This window comes from Gigantopelta aegis, chromosome 4 (assembly GCF_016097555.1).
Source record: "Gigantopelta aegis isolate Gae_Host chromosome 4, Gae_host_genome, whole genome shotgun sequence".
In the NCBI taxonomy this organism is placed as follows: Eukaryota; Metazoa; Mollusca; class Gastropoda; order Neomphalida; family Peltospiridae; genus Gigantopelta; species Gigantopelta aegis.
Window position 1 is genome coordinate 1469186 of NC_054702.1, and position 13245 is coordinate 1482430.

Here is a 13245-nt window from a genome sequence, read left to right on the forward strand (position 1 = left end):
ACTAAACCACTGACATCAGTGTCTTGATCACTAAACACCACTGACACCAGTGTCTTGATCACTAAACCACTGACACCAGTGTCTTGACCACTAAACCACTGACATCAGTGTCTTGATCACTAAACACCACTGACACCAGTGTCTTGATCACTAAACCACTGACACCTGTGTCTTGACCACTAAACCACTGACACCAGTGTCTTGACCATTGAACCATTGTCTTGATCACTAAACCACTGACACCAGTGTCTTGACCATTGAACCATTGTCTTGATCACTAAACCACTGACACCTGTGTCTGGACCACTAAACCACTGACACCAGTGTCTCGACCACTAAACACCACTGACACCTGTGTCTTGACCACTAAACCACTGACACCAGTGTCTTGACCACTAAACCACTGACACCAGTGTCTTGACCACTAAACACCACTGACACCAGTGTCCTGACCACTAAACCACTGACACCTGTGTCTTGACCATTGAACCATTGTCTTGATCACTAAACCACTGACACCTGTGTCTTGACCACTAAACCACTGACATCAGTGTCTTGATCACTAAACACCACTGACACCAGTGTCTTGATCACTAAACCACTGACACCAGTGTCTTGATCACTAAACCACTGACATCAGTGTCTTGATCACTAAACCACTGACACCTGTGTCTGGACCACTAAACCACTGACACCAGTGTCTCGACCACTAAACCACTGACACCTGTGTCTGGACCACTAAACCACTGACACCAGTGTCTTGACCACTAAACCACCGACACCAGTGTCTTGACCACTAAACCACTGACACCTGTGTCCTGACCACTATACCACTGACACCTGTGTCTGGACCACTAAACCACTGACACCAGTGTCTTGATCACTAAACCACCGACACCAGTGTCTTGACCATTGAACCATTGTCTTGATCACTAAACTACTGACACCTGTGTCTTGACCACTAAACCACTGACACCAGTGTCTTGACCACTAAACCACTGACACCAGTGTCTTGATCACTAAACCACCGACACCAGTGTCTTGACCATTGAACCATTGTCTTGATCACTAAACCACTGACACCTGTGTCTTGACCACTAAACCACTGACACCAGTGTCTTGACCACTAAACCACTGACACCAGTGTCTTGATCACTAAACCACCGACACCAGTGTCTTGACCATTGAACCATTGTCTTGATCACTAAACCACTGACACCTGTGTCTTGACCACTAAACCACTGACATCAGTGTCTTGATCACTAAACACCACGGACACCAGTGTCTTGACCACTAAACCACTGACACCTGTGTCTTGACCACTAAACCACTGACACCAGTGTCTTGACCACTAAACACCACTGACACCAGTGTCCTGACCACTAAACCACTGACACCAGTGTCTTGATCACTAAATCACTGACACCTGTGTCTGGACCACTAAACCACTGACACCAGTGTCTTGACCACTAAACCACTGACACCAGTGTCTTGACCACTAAACACCACTGACACCAGTGTCCTGACCACTAAACCACTGACACCAGTGTCTCGACCACTAAACCACTGACACCTGTGTCTGGACCACTAAACCACTGACACCTGTGTCTGGACCACTAAACCACTGACACCAGTGTCTTGATCACTAAACCACCGACACCAGTGTCTTGACCATTGAACCATTGTCTTGATCACTAAACCACTGACACCTGTGTCTTGACCACTAAACCACTGACACCAGTGTCTTGACCACTAAACCACTGACACCAGTGTCTTGATCACTAAACCACCGACACCAGTGTCTTGACCATTGAACCATTGTCTTGATCACTAAACCACTGACACCTGTGTCTTGACCACTAAACCACTGACATCAGTGTCTTGATCACTAAACACCACGGACACCAGTGTCTTGACCACTAAACCCCTGACACCTGTGTCTTGACCACTAAACCACTGACACCAGTGTCTTGACCACTAAACACCACTGACACCAGTGTCCTGACCACTAAACCACTGACACCAGTGTCTTGATCACTAAATCACTGACACCTGTGTCTGGACCACTAAACCACTGACACCAGTGTCTTGATCACTAAATCACTGACACCTGTGTCTGGACCACTAAACCACTGACACCAGTGTCTTGATCACTAAACCACTGACACCTGTGTCTTGACCACTAAACCACTGACATCAGCGTCTTGACCACTAAACCACCGACACCTGTGTCTTGACCACTAAACCACCGACACCAGTGTCCTGACCACTAAACCACTGACACCTGTGTCTTGACCACTAAACCACCGACACCAGTGTCTTGATCACTAAACCACTGACACCAGTGTCTTGATCACTAAACCACTGACACCTGTGTCTTGACCACTAAACCACTGACATCAGTGTCTTGACCACTAAACCACTGACGTCAGTGTCTTGACCACTAAACCACTGACGTCAGTGTCTTGATCTCTAAACCACTGACGTCAGTGTCTTGACCACTAAACCACTGACATCAGTGTCTTGATCACTAAACACCACTGACACCAGTGTCCTGACCACTAAACCACTGGCACCAGTGTCTTGACCACTAAACCATTGACATCAGTGTCTTGATCACTAAATCACTGACACCTGTGTCTGGACCACTAAACCACTTACACTTTTGTCTGGACCACTAAACCACTGACACCTGTGTCCTACCACTAAACCACTGACACTTGTCTCTTGACCACTAAACCACTGACACCAGTGTCTTGACCACTAAACCACTGACACCAGTGTCTTGACCACTAAACCACTGGCACCAGTGTCTTGACCACTAAACCACTGACATCAGTGTCTTGATCACTAAACCACTGACACCAGTGTCTTGATCACTAAACCACTGACACCAGTGTCTTGATCACTAAACCACCGACACCAGTGTCTGGACCACTAAACCACCGACACCAGTGTCTCGACCACTAAACCACCGACACCAGTGTCTCGACCACTAAACCACTGGCACCAGTGTCTTGACCACTAAACCACTGACACCAGTGTCTTGACCACTAAACCACTGACACCAGTGTCTTGACCACTAAACCACTGGCACCAGTGTCTTGACCACTAAACCACTGACATCAGTGTCTTGATCACTAAACCACTGACACCAGTGTCTTGATCACTAAACCACTGACACCAGTGTCTTGATCACTAAACCACTGACACCAGTGTCTGGACCACTAAACCACCGACACCAGTGTCTCTACCACTAAACCACCGACACCAGTGTCTCGACCACTAAACCACCGACACCAGTGTCTCGACCACTAAACCACTGGCACCAGTGTCTTGACCACTAAACCACTGACACCAGTGTCTTGATCACTAAACCACCGACATCAGTGTCTTGATCACTAAACCACCGACATCAGTGTCTCGACCACTAAACCACCGATACCAGTGTCTCGACCACTAAACCACAAATACCAGTGTCTTGACCAACACCAGTGTCTTGACCACTAAACCACCGACACCAGTGTCTCAACCTCTAAACCACTGACACCAGTGTCTTGACCACTAAACCACAGATACCAGTGTCTTGACCACTAAACCACCAACACCAGTGTCTTGACCACTAAACCACCAACACCAGTGTCTTGACCACTAAACCACTGACACCAGTGTCTTGACCACTAAACCACTAACATCAGTGTCTCGGCCACTAAACCACCGACATTTGTGTCTTGACTACTAAACCACTGACACCAGAATTGTGTGTACATATTGATCCCATTTTTGATTTGCTCTTTTGTATTATCAGGGAACACCTTGGATTTCGGGATGATCATGTCAATATAACTGACATCGTGTGTGATGATTTCTACAAAGACGTGTGGATCAAACAGGCAACAACCAACACCACAATGTTTGACAAAGTATGTACAGCTTAGCACTTGAGCATTTGTTGTTAAGTATAACATATCAATTAAATATATTTTTGCAAATACATAGAGACGAAAATCCTGCAAACGTTTTTGAGAATTCTAGATTTTAGCAATATACGTAACACTGTTCATGTTCTTTTTCTATAATGAAGTGTCACTGGAATCATCAACGGTCTAAGATTCTGCAATGTGTCCTAGATTCTTTGTCTAAAAAAGTCATTTTCATCTCTGCAAGTTAGTGTTGCCATTTGTGGAAGCATAACTTAGGTACACATCTCACCAAGATCGCAGAATGTTCATCAATAAGTGGAAGGTAGTGAATGTTGGCAGCTTCTGATGCTGCTACTGCCATTTACCCATATTTTTACAGTTATGGGCCTTGAACTTCGGAGATAAGAAAATTAGTTTTCCGGAAATGTTTTTTTTAAATGCCTTAAGATATTACACTGAAATTTATATTATATATATACTGAGTCAAATTAAAAAGTTCACAGTTGAAAATTTGAATAAAGTCAATGAGTGTTGAAAGCAGGTATTTTTCAGGAATAAATATTGTAATGGCAATGTCTACAGTCCATTTGAAGCCCATCACAGCCCAGGTGACCCGATCCATAGCAGGTGCACAGCACCATTGAGGCAAAAGTGGTTTTGCACATGCCACTGGTCATGTGACTACAATAGCACACTTGTTTTCATCATTACTTGCTCACAGTAGTCTGACATCGAAAAAACATATTAAAAACGATATTTGTTATGACCTATTTCGATGCCAAGCCTCACAAATGTGAACGTGCTGTCGGCATGTTGCATGTGGGAACGTCAGTAGCTGAAGTTGAAGTTGCAAGGGCGTTGGGTTGCAGTCGACGGGCAATTTATGATCTGCAGACACGAGTACAACAAACGGGCACCACAACTGATCGCCCCGACCGGGTAGACCACGTGTGACATCACAGGCAGATGACCGTCATATTGTGTTACGTCGCCCCCACAACCGGGTAGACCACGTGTGACATCACAGGCAGATGACCTTCATATTGTGTTACGTCGCCCCCACAACCGGGTATACCACGTGTGACATCACAGGCAGATGACCGTCATATTGTGTTACGTCGCCCCCACAACCGGGTAGACCACGTGTGACACCACAGGCAGATGACCGTCATATTGTGTTACGTCGCCCCCACAACCGGGTAGACCACGTGTGACATCACAGGCAGATGACCGTCATATTGTGTTACGTCACCCCCACAACCGGGTAGACCACGTGTGACATCACAGGCAGATGACCGTCATATTGTGTTACGTCACCCCCACAACCGGGTAGACCACGTGTGACATCACAGGCAGATGACCGTCATATTGTGTTACGTCACCCCCACAACCGGGTAGACCACGTGTGACATCACAGGCAGATGACCGTCATATTGTGTTACGTCACCCCCCACAACCGGGTAGACCACGTGTCACATCACAGGCAGATGACCGTCATATTGTGTTACGTCACCCCCCACAACCGGGTAGACAACGTGTGACATCACAGGCAGATGACCGTCATATTGTGTTACGTCCCACAACCGGATAGACTACGTGTGACATCACAGGCAGATGACCGTCATATTGTGTTACGTCACCCCCCACAACCGGGTAGACCACGTGTGACATCACAGGCAGATGACCGTCATATTGTGTTACGTCACCCCCACAACCGTTTCATGACAGCTACAGCAACCAGTAATTAACTTTTCAGACACCAGGTGTCCGCGCAAACGATCAGAAATCAGCAGTGAACCACTCACCTCCATGCATGGCGCCCATATGTTGGAACCATTTTGACCAATTTCATCGACGTCAATGTCAACTGTGGGCACAACCCCACTTGCGATGGATCAGATGGAATGGAACAGAGTCGTGTTTAGCAATGAATCAAGATTCACAGTGCGATTTGCCGATGGCAGGCAGATGGTTTGGAGATGACGTGGTGAATGTCATGCTCAGTGTTTTGTCAGCGAAGTTGACAGATTCGGAGGCGGAAGTATAATGGTTTGGGGTGTTTTCTGTGAAAATGATCATTCTCGACTTCTTAAATTGTCATCCATGGCAACCTCAACGCTGCTGCATACCGCGACCAGGCCCCGTGCTGATAAACCTTAAAGTCCAGACTTTAACGTCATGGCAACACCATTGAAATAGCATCATGTTAAAGTCTGGACTTTATTAAAGTCTAGACTTTAAGTTTTATAAGCACGGACCCAGGTGCTGGCCAAGGAACTTGTGCCCTTCATGGCAGCTCGTGGTCCAGGCCTGATCTTTCAGCATGACAACGCCAGACCCCACACGGCCATCTTGACATGGGATTACCTGAGGAATGTGGGCATCAATGTCATGGATTGGCCTTCAAGGTCGCCCGATCTGAATCCCATCGAGCACGTCTGGGATGTGCTGGGAAGATGCCTGTGCACTCTCAGGAACCCTGCACTGACTGCAGGAACTTGTGGAACAATGGTGCTGTATCCCTAATGCAGTCGTTACACGCAGTCAATGAGGAGGCATTGCCTTGCCATTGTGGGTACACAAGGAGGGCATACGCGCTACTGAACCTGTAATTTTATCAGACGACCCTGCTTGTGAATTACCATTTTAACTGTTTGTGGTTTTGACGAATTCTGTGGGCTCATCAAACAGATTTTTGACTCAACATTTATTCCTATTCTTTCTTTGGATACAATAAAAAAACACCTTATTTAAAACGTTCTTCTGTCATATTTGCTAATTAGCCAAAATGAAACGGTTGTGAAGTTTTTAATTTGACTCAGTATATGTAGTTTTATGATATATTGTTTCAGATCAAGATTGACTTTCAACAGCGATTTGTCCATTTTTCACAGTTACAGGCCCTTGAACTTCGGAGATAAAATGTTTGTAGATTTCTGGACTTTTTTTTTTTTTTTTACAAATGCCTGAAGATATTGCACTGAAATTTGGTATATAGCTTTATTGTTACAGGTAAACTTTAACTTTCATGGTAAATTACCCATTTTTGAGTTATGGCCGATGAACTTAGGAGATACAAAAATTTGTTGGTGTCTTGCAGAGGACATGTATTGCTTTAGCAGTACTCTCAGAATGCTTGTTATTATCTTATTTCCTTTCTGTTGCAGGTTTTCCACTGTATTCCGTGTGACTGCGTACACAAGTACTCTGATCTCAAGCAGTACCAAACCGAGAACGCTCTGGTCGATACAGACATGAGGCAGGCTCGGGAATGCCTCAGCAAGATCGTCGGTAACATCGTGTTGCTGCCTCTTCATTTTTTGAAGGACGAAAATCTAGCTCCAAAACTTGGTGCAAAAGAAGCAATGTTACCATCATACATATGGACATGACATATTTGATGCAGATGTAATATAAACATCTTTTGTCGGCCATACTTTGCCACCACTTTAACTGACTGTTTAATAATAGTCATACTGGCAGTTTAGAAAAAAAATATTTGATGAAGAAATTTGGCAAGCAAAAGATAATTTTATGTGAAATGTCATGGCTATAGCTTCACTTCTAGTACTGGAGATCTGCAGGGCAGAATAGAGAGTGGGATTTAGCACCTTGCTCACGAAAAGTTAAAGTCTAGACTGAAAGCTTCAGCAAAGCCTGTAAACACTAACATCATGGCAACGTCATAGAAACTGCATTACTAAAATTTGTATTTTAAGAGTTTTTATCAGTATGGGCCCTGACTCTTGCATACAAGACTGTGCAGCCAAACGGCTAAAACAGTGGCTATAGATTTATATGTGCACTATATAAGATGTGTAAAGGGAAAGTGATTTTCAAATTGGCCGTTTGGTGAATTAAATTTACCAAATTTAACTTCACAGTTTAGCAAACGACAGCTTAAACTGTCTATGTAACATTTATAATAATGAATAACAAAGCCATGCCTAAATTGTTGTAATAAACACAATAACAAAGGCATGTCTAAATTGTTGTAATAAACATAATAACAATTAAAGCCATGCTTAAATTGTTGTAATAAACACAATAACAAAGCCATGCCTAAATTGTTGTAATAAACACAATAACAAAGGTATGTCTAAATTGTTGTAATATTAAACACAATAACAAAGCCATGCCTAAATTGTTGTAATAAACACAATAACAAAGGTATGTCTAAATTGTTGTAATATTAAACACAATAACAAAGCCATGCCTAAATTGTTGTAATAAACACAATAACAAAGGCATGTCTAAATTGTTGTAATATTAAACACAATAACAAAGCCATGCCTAAATTGTTGTAATAAACACAATAACAAAGCCATGCCTAAATTGTTGTAATAAACACAATAACAAAGGTATGTCTAAATTGTTGTAATATTAAACATAATAACAAAGCCATGCTTAAATTGTTGTAATAAACACAATAACAAAGCCATGCCTAAATTGTTGTAATAAACACAATAACAAAGCCATGCCTAAATTGTTGTAATAAACACAATAACAAAGCCAATGCCAAAATTGTTGTAATAAACACAATAATGAAGACATGCCTAAAATGTTGTAATAAACACAATAACAAAGGCATGTCTAAATTGTTGTAATATTAAACACAATAACAAAGCCATGCCTAAATTGTTGTAATAAACACAATAACAAATTAAGGTATGTCTAAATTGTTGTAATATTAAACATAATAACAAAGCCATGCCTAAATTGTTGTAATAAACACAATAACAAAGCCATGCCTAAATTGTTGTAATAAACACAATAACAAAGGTATGTCTAAATTGTTGTAATATTAAACATAATAACAAAGCCATGCTTAAATTGTTGTAATAAACACAATAACAAAGCCATGCCTAAATTGTTGTAATAAACACAATAACAAAGCCATGCCTAAATTGTTGTAATAAACACAATAACAAAGCCAATGCCAAAATTGTTGTAATAAACACAATAACGAAGACATGCCTAAATTATTGTAATAAACACAATAACAAAGTCATGCCTAAAATGTTGTAATAAACAAAAACAAAACCATGCCTAAATTGTTGTAATATTAAACACAATAAGAAAGTCATGCCTAAAATGTTGTAATAAACACAAAAACAAAACCACGTCTAAATTATTGTAATAAACACAATAAGAAAACCATGCCTAATTTGTTGTAATAAACACAAGAAGAAAGCCATGCCTAATAAACTGTTGTAATAAATACAATGACAAAACCATGCTTAAATCAATGTAATAAAAGATGACAAAGCCCAATCTAATTAAAATTAGCACCACTATTACATGTGGATCTAACAGCAGCCCGTTGGAGATCATGTCCAGTTGACCTTTCTTTCAACCAATGAAAACCTTACTTGCAAAATCATGCCGGTGATTTGAAAAGAATTTGAAAACATTCGGGATTATGCCGAGGGTATATGAAATGATTCGGGTGAATTACGAAGTATGCCGGAAACTAAATTTCGATATAAAATTTTATATAAAATTCGTTTCAAGACGGAAAAAAACCCATGATGGTATGGCAATAAAATCTGTTTATACTAGTATACAATCCAGAGTTTATTACTGCACTTTTCCCCCTGTTTTTTCAATGTTGAAATAGACTCAACAAGTTTGCCTATTGCATTAATAGTCTCGCCCGATATTTTTAGAATTTGTATGCTCCCGAATTACGCTATAAAAGGCGAAGTGTAATTGGTCGATATTTAAATTGTTATTTATAGAACATGGGAGTCCACGCAATGTTGTTAGATCTACTGACCAGTATATACCAGTAGAGCTAATTTTGATCAGATTGGACAAAGCCAAGCCTAAATTGTTGTAATAAACACATAAGAGAGCTTTGTCTAATAGACTGTTGTAATAAACACAATGACAAAACCATGCCTAAATCAATGTAATAAACAATGACAAAACCATGCCTAAATCAATGCTAATTTTGATCATGCCTAAATCACAAAATACAAGCCTAAACCATGCCTAAATCAATGTAATACACAATGACAAAACCATGCCTAAATCAATGTAATAAACAATGACAAAACCATGCCTAAATCAATGTAATACACAATGACAAAACCATGCCTAAATCAATGTAATAAACAATGACAAAACCATGCCTAAATCAATGTAATAAACAAAATAACAAAGCCAAGCCTAGATTATTTTGAGAAATGGAATAGCAATGTTTTGTTATTGTGATACATTATGTACTACCAGTCCACTTGATCATATTCCTTCACCAAACTGCTCAAGGTTTAACGTGTGTACCTCATTATTTTAGTTTTATCAGGGTTGTTCTAGAATTAATCGCACGAAGGTGGGTGAGATAATTATTTTATGGCTGATGGGTTTGCTGCATTATTGCCCAGTGCATAAATGGATTATTATTATTTAATTTGTTTTAAATAAATTTAATATTATCCTCCGACCAATGTCAAGCTCGGGATTCCTTGAGAACACATCCTTATGTTAGTAATGGAATATTTAAAAAAAAAAAAAAAAAAAAAAAAATGGAGTAGTGGGTATATAAAACAAATTACCTCTTGACACACATGCACACACACACCCACCATGTCTACAATTCTGGAACAACCCTCACCATAATTACAAAAGAATATTGTAACCAAGAGATTACATTATACATTGTCATCTTCCCCATTGCCTTGAAAAGTCATAGTGAGTTTGTTATATCTTATATATTTGGGTTTGTGATTTTATTGGCATATGGGACTTAAATCTTCAGTGTTTTTGTTATCCATAACCATGACAGAAATAAAAATAGTTTTAATGGTACTTGTTGTTATGTTTGTGGGTCTTACAATAATAAGTGAACAATGTGTTTTAATACTATGAAATCCTGTTCACAGAAGGAACATTTGTACAGTATATGGGGTGACGGGCACCCACACTTTGTGAGTCTGTTAATTCTTATTTTACATGTTATGGGGCGACAGGCACATGTAACAATAAAATGTACATATAATCGTCAGTTAAAGTATGTTAACTTTATAATATACTCGGCGTCACTATTGAAGGATCACTCATATTGTTAGTACCACACGTTAACGATGCCCGTCCAACACACTGATTATGAAAGGAGGAATGTATGGCCTCTGTGGCCTATAACCGGAAGTACCATTACTCATATTGAAATCCAAATGCTACTTAGGAAACCTCACTGTGGGCCTAATCCATGAATGTCGTACATTCCTTCTTTCATAATTGGTGTGTTGGACGAACATCGTTATCGTGTAGTACTAACAGTATGAGTGACCCTTCAATAGTGACGCTGAGTATAGTTTCTCTATCGCTATTGGTATTAATGCTATATATATTACAATGATATATGTACTTTAATATGTGCCATCATGTCATTCCCCTCCCTGAAACAATTCCTGTGGATGTCCTTGGATACAATTTCAAAGTGTGATCAGTGACAATAGGTTTATTGAAACTGTTACCTTAAAGTTTGTTTTGCTTTAACAACAACTCTAGAGCACATTGATTTATTAATCATCAGCTGTTGGATGTCAAATAATTATGTGGTCATTTTGAAACAGAAAAACCTGCCAAATGTTTTCATTTGTAGCAAAAGATCTGTTAAATACACCATCACACAGACAGGATAGTACATACCATGGCCTTTAATTGATATACCAGTTGTGTTTCATCTTGTGCATCTGAAGAAAGATCGTACAGATGTTGTGTACAAACAATTTTTCATGAAATTCAAGACTTGTACCGTGATTACATTCCTGTGTATACAGAGGGATCACGGGATGGGAATTCTGTGGCTAAATTGCATTGCAGTTTTTCCATCAGCCACAATACTCTTCATGAGATTGTCTGACTCGCCATCATTTTTTTAGTGCTGAAGTTTGGGCAGTCATTAAAGCCTTAGAAGAAATAAAGGATTCTATTGCATCCAAATTTATTCTTTTTACCCACTCACTTTCGTGTCTACAAGCTGTACGTAATATGAAGCTGGAACATCCCTTAATTGGGATTCTGATACGAAAGTTTGTCTTTTTGTCCATTGCCAGTAAAGATATTGTATTGTGTTGGGTGCCCAGCCATGTTAGCACCAGGTATAATGAAAAGGCAGATTCAGCTGCCAATAAGTCTGCTTTGGATTTGCCTCATGCCAGGGTTTGTGTACCCTATACTGATTTTAAACATAATATCAACCAATTTATCTTTACGGCTTGGTAACATGATTGGGACGGTGCGATTGCGAACAAGCTTCATGCTATCAAGCCAGTCTTGGGAGTGGCAGTCCTCCTATAGGCAATGCAGGAAGGATGAAATAGACTTGTGTCATGCTTGCATTGGCCATACCTACTTGACCCATTGATTTATCTTGGAGAAGGATCCTCCATCTCAGTGTGAGCACCGTCAGTGTACTCTGCTGGTACGCCACATTTTGGTGGAGTGTAAGCATCTCAAGAAAACCAGAAAAGATATATTTGGACAATGAAATGTGATGAAATCTTTTCGATTCCATCCAGAACTTTTATTACAATTATTACGTGATACTGAATTTTATTCTAAATTTTAATATTACCTCTGTGATATTTGTATTTTTCGCACAGTTCTTTACACTGTGTTTTTATTTAACTGTTGAATTTTTATATTGATCACTGAATGTTTTTGATTTACAAGTCCGATACCCAATAGCCAATGTATTTTTCGTGCTGGGGTGTCGTTAAACAGAACGAAACCAGTCTAATGAGTAAATAGAAAATTCAAGTTGTCCCGCAAAATACAAATCATACACGAAGAATATGGAAATAGAAGAAAAATCAGACACATCAGAAGAACCCTAGACTATCGTAGCATTGGGTTTCTTGTGAGTTGAGTAATATAGCGCTAATATTATTTAGTTTCAGACAAAAACGTAACTAGTCATACGAAGCTAACAAAATGGCGGTATCCCAAACAAGCGACCTAGACTTGCCGCAAGACGATGCCATAATCGCTCAGGCCGCGGAAAATGTTGATATTCTTAAGTTGCCGCCAAAGACGACCAAACACTAAATACCAAGGCAATATCCAAACTAATGTATCGGCGTCCGATTTCCATCTCAACAAAGTAAAGGCCTTGAAAAAATAAAAAAGATGCAACCCAACGCACCACAAAATGCGAAATCACAGAAACCACTAATGGGAACCAAAGACAACTGGTAATAATATTGAGTGCGGCAGGATTTGAATATGCCCATAATGCTTTCAAAAAATATTTTGACAATCTTAAACAAAAGAACATTATATCACTGGCAAGCACAAGCCAGACTGACCAAAG

General features: G+C 40.3%; 1 protein-coding gene across 2 annotated transcripts in view; it reads left to right on the forward strand.

The window, feature by feature from the left end:
- The window catches only part of LOC121372449 (phospholipase D1-like), a 110936-nt gene extending 101981 nt beyond the window's left edge, over positions 1–8955 (forward strand). For both annotated transcript variants that reach the window (XM_041498754.1, XM_041498755.1), the window contains exons 23-24: positions 3809–3923; positions 7091–8955. In XM_041498754.1, the coding sequence (XP_041354688.1) occupies positions 3809–3923; positions 7091–7315 (340 nt within the window). In that variant the 3' untranslated portion in view covers positions 7316–8955. The remainder of the gene's footprint in view (positions 1–3808; positions 3924–7090) is intronic.
- Positions 8956–13245: the final 4290 nt, after the last annotated feature.